Source organism: Phoenix dactylifera, chromosome 18 (genome assembly GCF_051530095.1).
Source record: "Phoenix dactylifera cultivar Ajwa chromosome 18, Ajwa_hap1_PhDact_Kaust_v1.1, whole genome shotgun sequence".
In the NCBI taxonomy this organism is placed as follows: Eukaryota; Viridiplantae; Streptophyta; class Magnoliopsida; order Arecales; family Arecaceae; genus Phoenix; species Phoenix dactylifera.
In genome coordinates, this window is record NC_143207.1 from 8,270,340 (window position 1) to 8,291,096 (window position 20,757).

Genomic DNA, 20,757 nt, shown 5'->3' on the forward strand with positions numbered 1-20,757 from the left:
GGATTCGCGCGAAGGAAGGTGAATCCTTCTTTCACGCTCAAGATGCAACCCGTATGCGTGGTGCCTCATGGCGGGCCGGGCCTGGTTGAGCTTATGTGTCAAAGTCCTCACGTGCGAGCGATGCCTGATGAAAACCCCACTGGCAACCAATTCGCTGAGTCATTTAACTGCCCAGGCTTTGTTATTGTTTTTTTTTTTTTTATATAAAATGGCTACATCCAGCCAGATCACGAAAAAATAAGAAATACAAAAAAAAAGAAACGCTTGATATGATAAAAAAGGTGGCTCAGTCTGCGGCCCTATCCATCTTTCCGAATACATGTGCTGCCTAAAAGACTCCCATCATCTGAGCTAATCAGACTCTATTATGGTTTTTGGGGCCGTTTGTGCCACAACTTGTTTTCAAAATCTATTTTATTATAACAAATAATTATAATGTTAATAATTAAATATAATAATTAATAGTATAATAAAAAAAAAATCTCTCTCTCATGAAGTGTCTAAATTGTAAACAACAATCTCCTCCTTGGTTCATATTTATTTAATATGTGAACTATGATGTATGTGAACTAACATACAGATAGCTTTATTTGCCATTTTAGAATTACAGCATATTTAATAAGATAATTTTATTAGCGACGATTTCTTAAAGCAATTAAAAGCATAAATCAACTTTTTATTGTTATCATTGCAGGTAATTTTGGAGACTACTAAATCACAAATAGCTACTAAACTAATCGTATTATTAGTTAACAAAAAGGGAATGGTGCCTAGGTGGAAAACAAAAAAAGAAGTTATCGTTGCATGTAATTATGGAGACTAATAAATCACAAGCATCTACTTAAAAATGATGCAGCCTAGGTGAAAAAAAAAGAAGGTAATCTTTAGAATAGTAACTTTGAGTTAAAAAGGACATAAGCATATGTTAACTTTCCATAGCTACCGTTGAATGTAATATTGGAGATTGCTAAATCCGATGTTGAATCATGTCACTCTTTGTAAAACTTTTTCTCTTTATCCATTCGTATTGTTAATTTCTCAACATTGCTTGTTTCAACATTGACTTTGCTATAACAAATAATTAAAATCTGAAAACAACTAAATACATTATATATTTCTAACAACTCATAATATAATAAAACAAACAATCTGGTTATATAAATCATATATTTCTAAGTACATGCAAACCTAACTTTTAAAAGAATATTTTTCTGAGTTTGTCTAACCTCCAAACAGCAATCTCCTTAGTAACTCATAGTTGGTTATTATTTGTAATACATTGGAGTTAAGATACAAAGAACACAACTGGCTTGTTTAAAAGAACAACATGTTATAATAAGATAATTTTATCAAAGAGATTTCTGCACACCATTGATGATATTTTGGATTATTCAAGAAGTATTAATTGAGTTAGGTATTGAAAACTTCACAATGTTCAGTGGATAACTTTTTCCTAACCAATCAAAAATAAATAAGTATCATAAAGTACTACGATATTTTTTCTATATCCTACTACACTCCCTTAACTGCGCACTATTTTTCTATATATCTAATCAAATTTTCAGTTAAAAATAAAAAAGGAGCCTAAGTAAGAAAGGAAAATATAATCTCCAAAATTGTAACTTTGAGTTCAAAAAGAGATAATTAAGCATATATTAACTCACAATTATTGTTGTTGTAGATATAATATTGGAAACTACTATGCACAAACAACCGTTAATTTTGTGTGTCACTCTTTATAACTTTTTTTCGCTCCATCCATTCACGTCATTAGTTTCTTAGTGCTAGCCTATCTCAAAATCTATTTCATTACAATAATAATTAAACCATATTAATTATTAAATATTTTGACAATAATATAATGAAGCAAGCAATTTGGCAATACAAACCATATATTCTTAAGTAAATATTACATACCAACACAAGTTTTAAAGAAGTCTTTCTCTCCAAGAGATATCTAAACTCCTAGCAACAATCTTCTCGATAGCCCATATTTGTTTACTACTTAAGTTATAATATATATGAGTTAAGATATGGACAGTTTTATTTGTCATTTTAGAAATATAACACATTATATAATAAGACAATTTTGTTAGAGGAGATTTCTGCAAGCAACTAGTGACATTCCATTTCTTTAAATAGGATTAATTGAGTTGGATATTTGAAACTTTTCCATGTTTAGTGGATAGCTCTTAACAAAAAACCATGTTAACAGGGTCAGCTTTTGTGTTGCTTAGGTCGACTTGAAAATAACTATTTTTCATTGAGTTTTGTGTTCCACTATGGGACTATTTTGGGATGACTCATGTGTTATTGAGTCAACTCATGGAAACATGTTAGTCCTCTCCAGCATGTTGGGATTGACTTGAGTGGTGTTAGAGTCGACTCTTGAAACGATTTAAAATCTTGGCTTTCTGTCTAAGCATTTGGTCCTTCAAGGGTTAGCTCTACTTGTCTCAAGGTCAACTCCTCTACTGCAGAACTTCAATAAAACTCGTAAAATTTTCTCTAACTTGCACATTTTGAGTTAATTGCTTCTCCAACCAATCAAGTTATTTTGTATTCATCAAAACCAAACTTCTAGGTCAACATTAGACTTGTCCAAGCACCATTGATTTTGTTGAATAATGAGTAAAACTACAAAATAAATTATAAAAGTGGCCATCGATCTAGAAGGCTATGAGCCGAGTGGTAAAACTTATTTTCTAGGGCTTCTCTCTCTAGAAAAAGTTTTGAGAGAAAGATAGAACCACTGCAAATATAGTTGGTGGAGATGGTTAGTTCCAATAGAGGATGACTCCACATCCACATGCAACCGCTAGAATGTGATAATAATTAACAATAACTTTTATTCGGTCCCACCATTGACTGTACTATAATTTTTAGTCCCTCTTGACTAGGACTTTAACACTTGCCCCAAGTTTTAAAGTATCTTTAATTCTCAGACACTAATGGTTGTACATACTTATTCTTGAATACAAACATAATTATAAATAATTATGTACACATAGATATAATGTGTTCAGGGACAATATGACTGCGTGCAGGGAGATATAACTATATACAAGAACTAGTATAAATATGTGCATTATAAAGGTGCATTTGATTTGCAACCAGAATTGCAATGATTGGAATTGGAATCAAAATGGCCACATTCACCGATATGTTTGGTTTGTGACTGAAATCAGAATCGGAATATTTTTAAGTAAACTTGGCAGAATAGATTTAAATACTAAAGAGAGATCTCGAATTAGATTTTGGGAGATTGGGGTATTTCCACTCTCCCTAAAATAGGAATAGGAATGGGACTCCCCCAACCAAACGGCTAGAGAGGGAGTCACTTATTCCTATTCCTAAGCCTAACTCCCTCCAACCAAATATTTTCTAAGTGTAAGTACGTGCAAATTCTGCATAAGTGTGTATAGGACTAAAAATTAAAGAATAATGATCAAGAGATCACATCTTAAAATTTGGTCAAATGGAGGGTCGAGTGTTAAGTTTCCCTAATAATTACATACACACAAGATCTAGTAGCCAAGCCCAGCCCCATTGCCAAATATTGTCCAAGTTTCTAGCTCCTTAACCGACCAAAGAAGTTAAAAACTCGCAACCAATTCACGGGCCTTTATCTTTCTTAGGTAACTGAGTGGTCCGCTAGCAAGGTTTTCTAAAAAAACCAAGATCTCAGCTCCCTTGGTGACTGGACTATATCGAGTGATAACTAAGATCCTGTTTGCCAAAGCCAAGAAGGATGGTCAATGAATTTTTACTAGTCTAAAAATATCCAAACTTACTTTAAAGGTCTATTTAGCTATTCCTATAGGATTGAGCTGAAAATTCTGTAAAATTTGTAGATTAGACCATCCATTTAAGCGTGGCCCTGGATCAACCAAACTCCACCTATCCAAATTTCGTAGGAAGAGAAAAAACCTCTATAAATCTTTTTGTTCTTCTTGCAATATAAAGGCTAAGATTTAGGCCGGCTTGGAACAGACTCTTAGAAAATGCAAGCTACATGGACCATCAGGCTCGATTTCTATAGAATTTTCAGCTTAATTCTAAATGAATATCCAAATAGGTCCTAAATTAGCCAACCACTTCTAAATGAACAACCCTCACCCTCACTATTCGGGCGTCGTTCACTGATCATCAACAACTGTTGCTCCTCCTCTCTAGCTCTTTTCTTGGGAGCTAATAAAAACCTTGGCTAGTAGCAAACCCCCCTCTCTAAAAGAAAGATAGTGACCTTTAATACATGACAAATATCTAATATCTAAAATCAGTGAGGCACACTTTCACTTGAACATCATGTCACATATGATACAAAACTTCTCATATTTTATAATCAATGGATTACCCTCTCTTTGGCGTTATACATAATTTTATTAATTAGCATTGGCCTGGTGATTTTAGCCCTCTGCTTAGCAACCAAATATGTGTTCGATTTATGGGTCGTGCATCCCCCTCCCTTTCTCTTTAAAAATAAATAAAAAAAATATTATACATATTTTGTATTTTTAAAAATATAAAGCTTTGTCAAAAAAAAAAAACCTAAAGGTTATCATTCCATTCCCAATACTTCCAAAAATCAGCATTAAGATGGCATTTTGGACATCATCCGATCCTAGCACTTATCTATCTCTCATAACAACCTCCAACAATCGCAAAATAGGAAAGGTTTCCTCCAATATAAAGTCACTAGATGATAATACCAGCGACCTGGGTTCAATTCCCTACTCTTACGTGATTTAGACAAGGCTTCCTCCAGTCCTCGTGTTAATGAAAAAGTTCCAAGTTTGTTTATCAACTTAATTCTAAAACATTAATGGATTCGTCAAACTCAGGTTTAAAGAATTTGGGTGACGGACTACTTTGCATCTCCAAGTTGATAGACAACTCTACTGGCATCCCATTTTGCTCTAATCTTAGAATATGCAATTAAATAGCAGTTGTGATTAATTTTTGGAGAACATGTGTTGCAAAGTGGGTAGAGATGATTCTTAGCTGAGGAGATTGGGCATGTGCATGCACAAGCAACCGGTCATATGCATACATGACGCATAAGGCTCGGATATGAAGCACATATGACATAGTCATTCCATAGGCTCTATTTGCTGCCATAGTTATGGACATGCTCATGCATGTGCATGCGCATGGACAGCATAAGGCTCAGATACGAAGCACAAATGCATGTGCATGCACAAGCAACTGGTCACATACATACACGATGCATAAGGATCGGATATGAAGCACATATGACATAGTCATTCCATAGGCTCTATTTGCTGCCATAGTTATGGACATGCTTGTGCATGTAGTGCATGGGCATGGACAGCATAAGGCTCAGATACAAAGCACACATGCATGTGCATGCACAAACAACTAGTCACATACATACACAACGCATGAGGCCCAGATATAAAGCACATATGACATGGTCATTCTACAGACTATTTGCTGCCATAGTTATGGACATGGTTGTGCATGTAGTGCGTGCGCATGGACAACATAAGGCTTGGATACGAAGCACACATGCATGTGCATGCACAAGCAACTAGTCACATACATACACGATGCATGAGGCTCGGATATAAAGCACATATGACATGGTCATTCTGCAGACTCTATTTACTGCCATAGTTATGGACATGCTCGTGCATGTAGTGCATGCGCATGGATAGCATAAGGCTCGGATACGAAGCACACATGCATGTGCATGCACAAGCAACTAGTCACATACCTACACAATGCATGAGGCTCGGATATAAAGCACATATGATATGGTCATTCTACAGACTCTATTTGCTGCCATAGTTATGGACATGCTCGTGCATGTAGTGCATGCGCATGGACAGCATAAGGCTCGGATACGAAGCACACATGCATGTGCATGCACAAGCAACTAGTCACATACATACACGATGCATGAGGCTCGGATATAAAACATATATGACATGATCATTCTACCGACTCTATTTGTTGCCATAGTTATGGACATGCTCGTGCATGTGCATGCGCATGGATAGCATAAGGCTCGGATACAAAGCACACATGCATGTGCATGCACAAGCAACTAGTCACATATAGACACGACGCAGGAGGCTCGGATATAAAGCACATATGATATGGTCATTCTACAGACTCTATTTGCTGCCATAGTTATGGACATGCTCATGCATGTAGTGCATGCGCATGGACAACATAAGGCTCGGATACGAAGCACACATGCATGTGCATGCACAAGCAACTAGTCACATATATACACGATGCATGAGGCTCGGATATAAAACATATATGGCATGGTCATTCTGAAAGTTATTCCTAAGTTCTTCGGTATTTAGCATGCTGAATTTTTTTTTTTTTTAAAACCATGGCTGAACCTGATCGGGTTGCCTACGTACCCCTTCACAAGGGGAATCAAGCCACACGTAGTTCTTTTAAAGTTTCAAAAATACAGCAGAAAAATGAATCAAACAATTTAATTCATGCATGCTTACAAGATCAAATCTAGAAATCAGCACATTAAGAACACATAGGATTATGCCGGAATCGTTTAAACAATTATGCTAAAACTTTTATGCATGATTAACTATCAGATCTGAAACTTAAGAACTCTATTCCAATTAATCTCCGAATATCCATCGAATGGATTCTGGAGATATCTCCGTGAGGAGCCCCAAAAGAGGGTAAAACCTCGAAAAATCGGACCTAGACCTTGACACCATAATAAATGATTAATGCTAGATTAATACCTTTTATGATGGATAAAAGTTGTGAATCTGATTCTTGACTTCGCAGTCACGCACACGAATAGCCTCTACGAGAAGTACACGCGAAGTCCTGAAGGATCTTCTTCCGCAACAGTGCTAGCAGCTGCAGAACACTTGAAAGCTGAATCTGCCCGCCGGGATTCAATCAACTCTTGATCAATCGTCTTGAAGCAGATAGAGATGAGGTTTGTAAGGAAAGTAGAGGACTCAGATCTGATCTTGAATCTTCAAGATATTCACCCTGAAAACCCTATCTAAAATGGAGAAGAAGAGGAGGAGGAGGCGGGTGAGGAAGAAGGCTGCAATGGATGTGTTTTCAGTGCCCATGTTTGACCCCTTCTAATGGCCTCCGAATTTTCATTCAAAATTCGAAATTTATTTTCAGAAAACCTCCTTTAGTTGGCACATGCAAAGAAATAGGAATAACCCAAATCAGATCTCAACCAAATCTGATTTGAATTCAAATTTTAAACACATGTGCAAGAGGGGAGGAATTTGAAATCCATGCAGCAGAATTTTCCTATCTCTTGTCGCATATATTTCATTTGAATTTCGAATTTAAATGATTCAGAGGTTCACATGCCAGCTAGGAAAGTTATTTGATGCATGAAATCATTTAATATATTGCTTAATGTTTGAATTCAAATTCAAACAACAAACAATGTCGCCATGTGTCAAGCAATGGGTCCATGCGCCATGCAATAATTTTGGTTTATTTAAAATTCATGAAATCCAATTCTATGTCACCACTAATTGCCACATCATCTGAGCCTAATCCTCTTGGGTTTCACCTAATCAAATTTGGTCAAACCCGGATTAAAACAAAGCAATTTGGTTGAACCCAATCTAATCAGGTCAGACCCTGATTGAGCTCAAATTGAATCCAATTCAATTTTTGGCTCTCCAGACTCAATCAAATTGAATTAATTACTTTGTATTGGACTTAATCCAATTAGGTCAATCCCCAATTAAGAACAAATTAATTTAGAATTAATTTGATCAGCTTAAGTCCTTTTTGGTTCTGACCTAATCCAATCAGGTCAAAATCCTGATTGAGCCCAAACTTGAATCCAATTCAATTTGGCTCATCCTTAGCACAATTACTCAATCAAATTGAGTTTATTAGTAATTTAATTACTAATTAATCCTCCAATAATTACTTTAATTATTTTATTAGATAATTTGCCAATCAAATTGACCAAATTACCCCTGAATGATTCTTAATCATTCATCAGCTTTCTTGATCAATTAGGAATCTTTTATGCGTGTGACCTCATAGGTTCGAACCTAAGCCGGTAGTATGGAAACAATTTTCTACACTAATCGATGTGACCATCTAGCAATGGTACCCGACGTCGGGGTAGGCCAAATATATGCGAAGCAAATATTCTGGAACCCTGAACTATGGTTACTGTATAATTCAATCCCTTTGACTCCTAATGCTAGGATGACTTAGAGCTCACTGTCAACCCTATAATTAGTACATCCATTATGTGATTAATTTTAGATATCCCGTGACTCCTCACTAGGATTACTCTGGCCAAGTTTTTGCTAAATTAATCACAAGACATTATCTTCTATTTTCAGGAGGGGTCAATTCTATCTTGACTCACAACTGACTACGCAAGTACTTGACTGCACCCAGTGACCTTCCGTCACTGAATTAGAAATTCAGGTAGTCCGGTACCAAAGTACAGCGAGTTGCTTACTAGTCACAGGTTGCGGTCTCATGTCAGAGGGCCAAACTTATACCCATATCCACTCGGAACATCTCTCGACATTAGAGCATTCCGGAATTGGTCACGTTCAGTGAAATGTACTCCTACACTTCACCTGTGTGGCATACCAGTATCTCCACACTCCTTGGTTAAGAGGACAACCAATGTATATGTCACACAACGACCTAATCTCGATAATGCTGTTATCCTAGTAACAACATATCATTTGGTCGCGAACAAGTTTAAGGACTCAAAGATAAATCCTCCTTTATCATAACATAAGTCCTAAGGACTTCATCATATAAGAGTTCATTTGAAGATGAAATGATGAATAATGCCAAATAACACTTTATTAATTTGTCAATTCATTTACAAAATTCAATCATCAATATGCTGACGATTGACATTTAGGATACAAATCCCAACACATTCTACAGACTCTATTTGTTGCCATAGTTATGGACATGCTCGTGCATGTAGTGCATGCGCATGGATAGCATAAGGCTCGGATACAAAGCACACATGCATGTGCATGCACAAGCAACTAGTTACATATAGACACGACGCAGGAGGCTCGGATATAAAGCACATATGACATGGTCATTTCACAGGCTCTATTTGCTGCCATAGTGGACATGCTCGTGCATGCGCATGGACAGCATAAGGCTTAGATGTGAAGCACACATGCATGCACATGGACAGCATGAGGCTCGGATGCAAAGCACACATGCATGTGCATGCACAAGCAACTGGTCCCATGCATACACAATGCATAAGGCTCTATGTGCTGCCATAGTTGTGGAAGGGTTGTGCAGGATTGGTCAAGAAAGATTCTCTTCCTATTCTGCAGGGTTGCTAAGTGACTAAAGACGGTATAATGAACTCGTATTCAGCTCGAAATTCAGGAACCCAGATTGAACGATTACATCAGCTGAGTTAGAGCAAGAATAAGCTTGCTCAAGCTCGACTCAATTAAGATCAAAACATGAATAAATTAATAGTACATGTGTTATCTATCATTTTTCTTGTAATTTTCTATATATGAAAATACCTATATTTGTTTATTGTAAATTAATATAATTTTAATATATAATAGATTGTATTTCACCAATAATATTAAAATATAACCAGAACAGAAGAAAGCTCCAAGAAACCTCAAAACTCACACTAGATCCTTGGACCTGTTCCGAAACAACTAGAGTTGGCTTGAAATCAAATAATCTGGCTCAAGCTCTGAACCGTGATAAAACAAGTTTGAGATTGAGCTATGCTCGGCCCCCTCGAGCTCAGCCCATTAACAACCCCTACAATTTTGCATGCGCCTAGTCGCACGTGTGCGCGCACACGCACACCCACCCACATGCATGTGCAAACAAGTCTTTCTAAACCAAAGATATGGCTGTGCACAGAGCCACAACATTAGGACTGACTAACAAATTATCCTAAGAAGATAGGCAATGTGTGCAATCTTTTGGAGCTTGCATGGATTAGAGATGATGATTGCAGGCCAAGCTAATGGTGTATTAGGAACAAGCTCAAGCTCTTGATATCTGATATTTCATGATCTCATTAATTAGAAAGTTAAAAAGACAACCTTCTCATATGTAAATTTGGTGCAACACTATACCTCCACCAAAACATGAAAATAAAAGAGAACTAGATAAAGAACTTAATTACATTAAGTGAAAAACATTAAACACTTTCTTGCCCAAAAAAGAACATTAGATACTTATGTTTTGGGACAAAATCTAGCAGTGCTAAGATTGTTGGAAAATTAGCCATCTATGCTACCATGTGTTATTGTTATGCTCTTTAACTCTCCGAGCCAAGTATGTGTCTAAAACACTAACATGAACTCCCTATAAGCCAAATCCATTCTAGGAAGAAGCTTCTGTCAAGGAGAAGGTTCTTTTCCACAGCAGAACTGGTCAACAACATCATTTCCTTCAGTATATAATGGGTCATCTTCGAACAAAATTCCACCAAAAAAGACAATTAAACTGGCAGGCCAGACAAATCTTCTGTTAGATATTGGACGAATACATACTTGAAACGCTCCTGGCCAAAATCCTCTCACTTCATCATTAGAGCTTCATGAACAATGATATGAACTTCATAATTTATATTCTGAGCTTTGCTCGCCTTTATCTGCGCATCATTGATTAAAATCTGTTTCCCAACATCATTCTTTATGATACAACCAATTTATCCCTTATTTTGCACCTTGAGACTGACAACCAAGTTGGTTTGCACCAAAAAAATAAAGGATTCCACCTGATCCTATTAACTCACTGTAAAACCAGAATAGATGCACAAGTCGCATGATTATCATTCTACAATATTTTTAATTGAAGATAGCAAGGGTGGAAAAGGCCTGAAGAAAGACTTTTTGTCTCTAAAATAGCATTTCCTTCAAGTAAATTGAAAAGGCACATCGGACAAGATCTCCAAGTTATTTGCTTGTTTAGCTGATAATTTGACTCAAAATGTAAAGTCACTTTAATCAAAGCTTGTCTTCTTCCATGTACATCTGCCTATAAAGCAGGGACAGCCTTCAGCAGCATGGCAAAAGCTTCTAGCTCCTACAAAAGATCCAATTGTCATGTATTATCAAGCATCTGAAATGAATGAGAGCACTGGGCCTGCTTGTCCAATGATCATGCACTATCAAGCATCTAAAAATAAATGAGAGGTCCAGGCCCCACCTGTCCGTCTGCTCCCCACCCTTATCATTTCTTCACTGTAACAATAAAAATATTAGTTTTCAAAAATGAATGCTCAACATCATATACAGAGTACAAGTATGTCATTCACCTACTGGTTTCAGCCCTTCTTCTAAATGGAGATCCCATATTCAAAATCCAGAAGGTGCTTCCCCAAGTATTAGATATGGGTAATTCTTGCCTCATTTCTTTAAAATGATTGGTTGCAATCCCTCCATTCCTGAAGAAAAGGGAAAACATATTTGTAGGGTGCTACATCATCGGCAATCTAATAAGACTGAAATTTAAGCTCTAAGATAGCCAACCTGTGTCAAAAATTTACTCTCTAACATCGCAATGCTTATGAATCTTCCAAACAACTTGCAAGTTTAACTTTGTTTTAGATCATATACTTTTCAATGTTTTAACGGAAAAAATGAAGAAATGCAAAATGTTGGAATAACTAAACCATGTTACCAAAGTTGGCCCATAGTTTTAGCTGAAACTCTGAAACTGACACTAGCTTTGGATCAGTTCCAGCTGCGTCATATTTTTCAGATTCGAGTTTGGAAGGAAACTTCAAATTATGGACTCAGATGGCAGCTATGTGATAATTTAGCAGTATCAAATGGGTCATTTGTTAGATGCCCTCAACTCCTCTACTAGTGTTTTCAAGCATATTCACATGTCAGTGTTGAGCATTTCTGTTTATGTGGTTCACCAAAAATGAAGAGCATTTCTGTTGATGTTTATTTGGTTGGTACACTTTTTTGTTTAGACTCTAGAGAACTTAATTTGTTGTTTGAAGAGCACTTTATAGTTGCAATCAACCTATACCTGAAGGTCCTAGTTCTTACTAAGGAATATGCCTGCATGTCATAGTTGTCTATCATGGTTAATTTCTCAATTATAATGCTATGACTTTGGCCATGCTATGGATATGACCATTCCATTGATACCTCAATGCCATAGTTATCTATAATGGTTAATTTCTCAATTATAATGCAATGACTTTGGCCATGCTATGGATATGACCATGCCATTGCTACCTCAATGCTACCTGGATTTGTTCCTCACATCTTGATCTCTATAGAGTTGTTTTTTGATCTCTCCAGTACACATCTACACTGGGGAACTTGAGGTATATATCATAAGGAGATATTTCATTTTGCTACTAGATACCTATGTCTTATCTACTACATAGTATATCAAGTTTCTTTTTCGTAGTTGTAAAATGGAAATCTAGCCGAGATTAAACCTACCACTAAGACTCACATTTTTGGAAGCAGAAAAAGAACACATTTTGGTGTAACATAGCTGCATGAATATTTTTGCTGAATGGGCATAAAAAATGCCAAAAATTTTGAATGATTCCAAGCTAAACAACCATGTGCTCCCTTTCATAATTTTTTTCGGCATTTTTCCTTATATTTCTAATTAGACATGAAACAAACATCATGGGTCAAACCGTAGTCATTCCTTGCATACTTTCGATAAGGAAACTTTCCACATAGTTCACCTTCACTGAAAACTTAGATCTGAAGATAAATTCTAGCCATACATAGGTTTAGTCCTGGCATCCTCAAGCCCCACGAACCCTGAACTTTTCCCTTCCCATGGGCAGTGCTACATCACATACTTTACCCAAACAAAAAATAGAGATATAACAACCCAAAAATCCTAGGAGCTCAAGCCAAAAAACTGGATCTGGGTCTAATTGTCACCCACTCAGATCAGGTTGCTTTTGATAAACATTCAGCCCAACTAGTAATTCCAAACTCAACATGAAAATTAAACATGCTAAGATTAAAAAATTGCATATGATCATTATTGCTATGGCCATTATTCATAATTCTGAATTTTAACACAACCATTTTTCTGAGTTATCAAATTTCAACACAGCCTATCCAAAATTTCTAAATGGCTCAAGTATGGGCACTAAATCCAGAACCTGCTATATGCTCAGCTCAAGATCCCCACTTCTCCCACTTTTTTTTTGAACCAATCAAACAATTCAACTCTCTCAGACTTCAAATATTTTTTATCTCAAAAAGCACCAAAAAAGGATTGCCTACAAACAGCATTTTCCCATCTATAGTAGTCAACTTTAAGGATATCCATCGCAACTTATAAAACTTCTTGAGGTGGAAAAAAAAGAAAATTTTTGTTTTTTAACAATTTGGGGAATGGAAGCAGAAGTTCCTTTTGGTTCTCCCCAAAAACGACCTTCTTTTTTTGAACCCATTTATAAAGAACTTCAAAAAATAATTAGAAAAGTAAAAAATATATTTTTTTGGTTCCAAAAACTCTTTGTGAATTGATGCTGTATCTTCTGAAAGAAAATTCTAGGAAAATTTAGAAGGCTGGTCAGAGGGAAAGAGAGCCTTAAATTGTTCATGACAGAGTTAAAACTCATACTACCATGAGCTACTGCTCTAAGATTACTGTCTCCTGACACAACCATCAAATTGAAGAACTTCCTGACTAACAGGGATAAAACTGGAGGTGTATCACCTGTACTTTGAACAGAATTTAGTGTACTACTTTTTCAAGATCAAAGACACACAACTTTCATAGTGCCTTGGAATTGCAGAACCATTCAAAAACTTCATTTGCAGGATAAGTGCAATATTACTAATGTTACACGCTACTAATTTGATGGAGCCCCCAATGATTGGGTGTACTCTAGAGCCAGTTGGTAATCCATGGTATCTGGCATCAAATTGTGGACCCTGAACAGAAAATTAACAGAACAATGGAACAGATCCAAAAAAAAACAAAAGAAAGCCCCCCCCCCCAACACACACACACACAAAAAGAAAAGAAAAGAAAAAAACAAAAAAAAGAAATTGATATGTGACAGAGAATATGGAGTTGAGAGGGTGAGTTAGATGATTACCATGGCTCCAAAAATTAATAATCAAGAACAACAGCTAGGCATCCAGCACCTATCATCATCTCCATGAAATTCTCAAGTATTAATAGCGGAGATTAAGATTTAGGAGAAAAGATAATCGATATGGAGAAGCAAAGGATTGTTTTTCCAAAGGTCTGAGTATGAAGCTTTTATTTAATAGTCATGTGATAAAGACTGTAGAATGGAATAAGTTATCTGGAAGAAATAGCATCAAATGCTGAATTTTGTCATTTTCTTGGAGTTGATTGGAATGGCTATCAGAAGTAAGGTACCTATAGCTGTACCATGATGTTCCTACAGAACACAAATAATTTAATGAAAAAAGTGCTTCTGATAAAGTTGGAAAGCAAAGTAATTATCTACTAAGTACCTTGTACTTCTAGCGGTCGTTGTGGTATCACTATATAACTTGATGAAGTATTAGTTAATATAATATGATGGACCAGCTAATTAATCACTTACAAGACAATCCTCTGAGAATCAAGTTGCATTTTTTCTAGAAGCAGACTATGGCATCTTTTGTTTGGTTCCACCATCTCAATAATCAGCAGCAAGTCACTACCGTCAAGAAAAGAATAAGGGAAATAAAATTAATATGAAAATAGAACAACACAAGTTGCAGAATGTAAAAGAAAGATGCAAGAAAAGTATTATTCACTTCTCTGCTTTAGAGGCTTGCCAAACTGATGGTCTTGTCTGCATTTTGCAGCCTAAATTATAAGTTCTTATTCCTAGTGTGAAATTCGTCAACAGTACAAGACAGATCATTCTGTATAATGACTTGGAGGAAGGAGGAAAAGCTATGACGGAGATATTGCTTCACTGTTTCTTCTCTCACACTTCCTGAAATAACTAAAAACCATTCAAACCAACCATAATCATCAATAATTTGTGAAGAGCATTTTTAAGAATGCATAGTTTTCCCTTTTCAGAATTGCATCATGTAACTATCCAAATTAGCAGTCTAATTCACAACTTTTGCACTAATGGATGCTGATAACCAATAATATACTTATTCATTTCTCTCTATCCACCGAATATTTGTATTTTTAGTAAGATAATTTCAAATGGTCAGTAAACATGCAGATAAAATGAAAGAGACATCCAGTTGACCCAGAATCAGGGTTCTTTAATTAGACATGAATGCTCCAAGGATAATGCCAAATAACCATGAACAAAAGGACTCAGAAATTCAAAATTATGAGCTGCATCACCACAAGTTGACAATATCCTTTACAGACCATGAACTATCGATTATCTGCAATTCAGATAAATGTTAGCATAAATAGAGAGTTTGCAAAGGAGCTACACAGAATCCAGTAAGAAAACTATGCAAGAATAAGTAGCATAATCAATTTCAACTGAAATCTTTAAGCCTTCTCTTTAACATGTCCATTGACTTCTTCCGAGCATTTGGCTTTGCACTGCGGTTCGAGAGGCTCCCGAATAGTCTATCCGGTGAATCCTTGAACTTCTCACAAATAGTGGCCACCTTTTTGTAGTCTAAAGCACCATAGTTTTTCTGCCTTACTACAGGATTCATGAAGTTCTCTGGCTGATTGCTTAGTAGAAGGTTGACCAACTGCCTGGTTTCTACCAAACAATCTCTAAAACTGGTTGCTTTCTTCAACTCGCTCAATCCAGTGTTTTCAAACCTCTCATCTGCAAATGATTCTAACAACTTGAGGTCATTGTCAATGCCCATCACAGCACTAATAGTGAACCTTTTCACATTCTCACTAAGGAAAGCAGAGACAATAGAGTCAGAGATGTGACCTAGTGTACCAACTCCAATCTTGTACATGGACTCTAAAGACAAATTCTGCTGAGCAGTGGACACTATGCTATCAAGGTAGACAAGGACCTCATTGATATAATCATTTGCATGTTCTGGTGCGTCATCAGCTGTCCAATTGACATTGCTCATGAGTGCCATAAACTCATCCAACTTGGAATTCACCAAGTTCAACAGTGCATTGTAGGCAACAATCTGTGAAGCCTTTAGAACAGTCTTAGCAGTCAAACCAGAATGAGGCCTTTCAACCAGACGTACCGCGACACCACAGAGTTGGGCAGCCTGCAAGAGAAAAAAATCACAAGCACGCTCAAGAACAGCTATATTGGCTGCAATTTGCATTGCCTGTGAAGCAACTAAGTTACCACTGTGGATCATGTTCAGCAAAGCACCATTCAACACATCAATCAAGAGCCTGTCTAGATACTTCTTTACAACATCATATAAGTTCATGCGACCTCCATATGACAAGTAGCTGACCGAGTCCTCAATGAAGGAGCGCACAATACGACAAACATCAGGAACAGATGAAGAGAAGATTGCTACATATGGGAAAGCTGGCATTATATCTGAAGACTGAATTTGGAATGACAAGACATTCATGTTGTACTCATATTCCTTTTTCATCACCATCTGTTCAAAAGTGTCATTAGCAAGGATGTCAGCTATTTGCTTCCGGCATTCATCGAGGAGAAGCTCATGGTATTTGTCTCTGCTGTTATCCAGAACCTCTATCAGCGGTGTTACCCTGTATCCGTACTGTGTAAGGGTTGCACCCAGAAGAGTGACAAAGTCTTTAATAAGTAAAAGGTGACTTGCAGCATCCATGCAAGAGAATTGATCCTCTAGAACAGATGTCATCTTGGCAATAGCTGTATCCCATATCATCTCGACCTGGCTCTCTGACAACAATCCCCCTGCTGTCCGTAGAACCCGATCCTCTACAATGAAATACCCAGCAATCTGTGTGAAGAAGGGTTGATGGGATTCAAGAAAGGGCTGTGCCACTGAAATCTGCAAATCCAAATTCAGCTGCATCAGCCGATTCTTATAGTAGTAATCATGGAACTTCTCCTCAACACCAAGGCAAGCATGGATGTGATGTGCTCGATATACAGGTGTAAGATCAAATTCTAGCACCGAATCTTCATCAATATGTTTGACATCTAAGGTGGACACACAATCATCAACCCCTGAACGGCTCTGCTCTTCAGCTTCTCTTTGGCGAGCATGCATGTCCTCCTCTCTTTTACGAGCTGAGGCAGCCTGTCCTATAGCCAACTGCCCTATCTCCTTTGCCATGCCCCTAATATACACGAGCCAGTCATTGAATTCGCAACAAACTTTCTTCTCAATATGCAGCTTTATTGCCGGTATTTGTTTCTCAATAACCTTTCGGAAAGCCTTGACTGGAATATTTTGCAAGGTCCCCTTCTCAATCAAGCCCAAAGTCTTCAGTGCAGGGTAAAACCGGCCCTCTGATATGTGCCAGTTGCATGTCAGGCATAGATTTGAGACCTGCACACAGATCTTCAATGTCTGCAAGGCCTCAGTGACATTTTTCTTGATTGAATAGAGTTCAAGGAGCTCCTCAAGCTTCAGCAAAAGGTCACTTGCCACTTCTTGAAGCCGAAAATTTTCACTGGATAGCATGCTTTTTAACTCATCAGCATCAACCAACACACCACGTAGCTCATCGACAGCAAGAATGAATTCCTCATAGTGAAGCTTGCAGAGCTCCTCTATCTCAACTTCCTTCTTCTTGACAATGGTTCTAAGTTGGTGAAAGAGAGCCTCCGGCTTCCCAGATTCAAAAGCATGCCTAACAATGGGACCCAAATCCTCGCCATTTGTGATCGCAGTAACCAGGCCTGTGTCAATTCCCTTATCCCCATTTTCTTCCACAGTTTTCTTCTTGGCTGCGGCACTCATTGTCTTGATTAAACTACAAAAGAAAAGATATAGAAATCATTTGAATGAAGTAAATGCCTTGTAGTTTTTCTAAAAAAAGAAAGAAACACGTAGTAAAGAGAAAATTTTGTAAATCTTACATAAAAAATGATACTTAAAGGATATTTCCTAGTAACTATCATAATTGGATTATCGTGATACAAACATCAAGAGAGAAAAAAAATGATTGGCCCATGAAATTTTTCATACAACTAAGCATTCTATGTCCTCATTAGCATAGAAAACACTTTTCTTGACAAGATTTTCCACAAAGATGCAAACTTCTTTCTTCCTCTAAGCAAACCGACATATCAGAAGAATAGAAACTACCGAAATAAGATCTACGGCACCAAGAAATTGTGTTTTTCATTTCTCAAAATTATGTTGATTCGCACATAATTTTAGAATATTAAATTCATTTATAACCAAACAAAACACACTAGCCAACCAACTCTCCTCCACAAAGAAAATCTAGGAACAAATTAAAAGGACAACCACCAATGATTGAGATCAGCTATAAGCTGAAGCCAAATGAAATGAATCCACAGTAAAACACAAACGGTTCTATCAACAAACACATTCAGAACACTCAAAGAATATGTCAAAAGAAATCTCCTTTTTCATCAAAAGATCAAGAAACAAGCATAAAAAAATAAAGAAAAAAAAATCTACTCACAGATGAACGCGGCGAGCTCCAGTGACTTGGCGAAGAAGAGGAAGCGAGAGAATCTTGCTCTTCTTCTTAAGGGCGTAGGGAAATTAAGAAAAAGGAGCCTCCTTCAACCCCTGTTCTAGTTTCTCTCTCTGCTTTATTTCTTTTTATTTAAAAAATTATTATATTCTGCAGTCTCTCCGTTGTCGTCTCTTTTGTTCCTCCGATTTTAGCGAGACGCATTAATGAGTTCTTTAGACTGCTTCCTCTCCCCTCCACTTCTATAGGCACCCATTCGAAAACCCAAAAAGAAACCCAATGTAATGCCAATGAGAGTTTGGAGTATACGGTGCATGATTTGCGCTGCCGAGTACTGTAGAGATGACCACCCTATCATCCAATCATAAAAATAGATAGCTATCAAATATATGCTGTAATATATGATATATTTTATATATTTTATGTCACTCGTGATCGAATGATTTGGCGTCCATCCAGAGTTGTACAACTTTTTTCGACACAAATCATGTATTTACTATTAAGAATAATGGCTCATGCAAATGGATCGGGTGGAGGATTGGTCAAGATCGACGCGATGAATCTAGCTTAATGTAGTGCTATGATCGATGAACTCAAGCTTGAACAAGAATAGCATGGTATGGGTGTCTTCTAACTTGATCTAGGGCTCCAGTTGGCCGAGATATTGACAATAAAATTTTTAGAAATAGAGCTTTTTAAAATAAAATTTTTTGAAGTAAAAATTTTATAAAAAAATTATTTACAACTTGGTAACTATATTTTTAAAGAGTAAACCGCTCATCCATCTGCCGAGTTTTTTTTTTTTAGTACATCGGTAATTCATGTCAAACGAGCATGAACACTGCCCTCAACATCAAAAGAAAGAAAACAACAAAAAGGTAAAAAGATAACTTCAGTCTCAGTTCGTAAAACCTCTCTGAAATGATGAGTAGCAAAGGATGTGATCCAGTTTACAGCCCTATTCGCCTTCCGAAACACATGAACAACCTGAATCGAGCGGTAGGCAGACACCAACATCTGTATGTCCCTGAGTATAGGGTGGCCATCTCTCCGGCACCCGATGTCGCGAATCCACTCAGTCACCATAGTAAAGTCTCCCTCCAGGATAATACAGTCTGCCCTTAAGATCCTCCTCGCATAGATGACTCCCTCCTATGTAGCTCTAAGTTATGGTCCAATAGCCGTCATATCACAGGTACGCCGCCCCCTGCCACGACTAGCCTGGACTCATAATCTTAAATCATGAACCCAATCCTTCCTTTAGCTCCAACTGCCGAGGCGCTATCATCAAAGTTTACCTTGAGGTAGCCAGGAGGTGAGGGTTCCCAAGAGACAAGAGTCACTTGGGGTGCTGTAGAGCGAAGTGGGAACCCCATATATCCCTAGCCCACCCCGGTGGGAGTGCCCGGGTGGTGGCAATGACCTCAATCGCTGAACAAGTAGCTCTATCCACCACGACCCTCGACGAGGATTTTTGTCCTCAAATGTGCGAGCATTCCGGTCCAACTAAATGTGATATGCCATATGGACATATATGATGCCTCGCTCTACTATACCCGGTGTGCCAACCAACATCCTCAAGTGGTCCAGAAGGTCTTCCGCTGACACCACATCCTACGGCAAGGGAAAAGGCGCCTGCTGTCAGACCTGCATAGTTCGAGAACATTCTAAAAGAATATGGCTAATAGTCTCCTTTGTCTCCGTGCATTCTGTCACGCCCCGAACCCATCACCCGGGTTCGGTACGTGACCGGCCGCATGAGCCCTAGAGCAGTGCCCTAAGGATCATGCAAGGCCTAAGATAACAAAAATTCCAATAAATCTATAATTAATGTATTTAAACCAAACCAACTAAAATGTACTGAATGATTACATAAATTCAAATGTCCATAAGCAAAAGATAAATTAACTTCTATCTAGCAAAAGATATATCTAGCTCACTTCTTGTCCCACCCGACAAATTCTACGAATCCAGTGCCTCTGAAAAAAAATGTAAGTGTAGTATGAGCTTTTCCAGCCCAGTAAGAATCCCAACAGCCACACACAGTAATAATAATAAAATAATCAAAGCATCAAATAAATGTCATTTCATCATTTCAAAGGCTCAACAAACAACAAATATATATAACCATTTCATATACATAAATGCTTTTTCACGTTATGTGATCCATTTCCGTATTACTCTGATTCCCAAGTTTTCAGACTTTTCACTTCT

General features: G+C 37.3%; 1 protein-coding gene and 1 pseudogene across 2 annotated transcripts; both read right to left on the minus strand.

Annotated features, from left to right (window-relative positions):
- Positions 1-9,115: 9,115 nt before the first annotated feature.
- Positions 9,116-15,128, minus strand: LOC148699484 (uncharacterized). The gene is made up of 5 exons (XM_088714261.2): positions 14,766-15,128; positions 14,570-14,665; positions 11,303-11,431; positions 11,194-11,228; positions 9,116-11,070 (listed from the first exon to the last, which is right to left on the minus strand). Exons 1-5 carry the CDS (start codon positions 14,873-14,875, stop codon positions 10,988-10,990), a joined length of 453 nt encoding a protein of 150 aa, XP_088570387.2. The 5' UTR covers positions 14,876-15,128; the 3' UTR covers positions 9,116-10,987.
- A 150-nt stretch (positions 15,129-15,278) lies between these two features.
- LOC103696375 (exocyst complex component SEC15A pseudogene) lies at positions 15,279-18,821 on the minus strand (annotated as a pseudogene). Its single transcript, XR_015974662.2, has 2 exons — positions 18,529-18,821; positions 15,279-17,847 (listed from the first exon to the last, which is right to left on the minus strand). The product of XR_015974662.2 is annotated as an exocyst complex component SEC15A pseudogene (transcript).
- Positions 18,822-20,757: the final 1,936 nt, after the last annotated feature.

What these genes read in the sequence shown, in the direction of transcription:
- LOC148699484 (XM_088714261.2), bottom strand. Translation starts at nt 14,875, where the DNA reads ATGATCTGTCTTGTACTGTTGACGAATTTCACACTAGGAATAAGAACT. An exon ending in CAAGCCTCTAAAGCAGAGAA is followed by an intron (nt 14,666 to 14,765) that starts GTGAATAATACT and finishes TCTTGACGGTAG; the next exon opens with TGACTTGCTGCTGATTATTG. An exon ending in AGAAGGGCTGAAACCAGTAG is followed by an intron (nt 11,229 to 11,302) that starts GTGAATGACATA and finishes TTATTGTTACAG; the next exon opens with TGAAGAAATGATAAGGGTGG.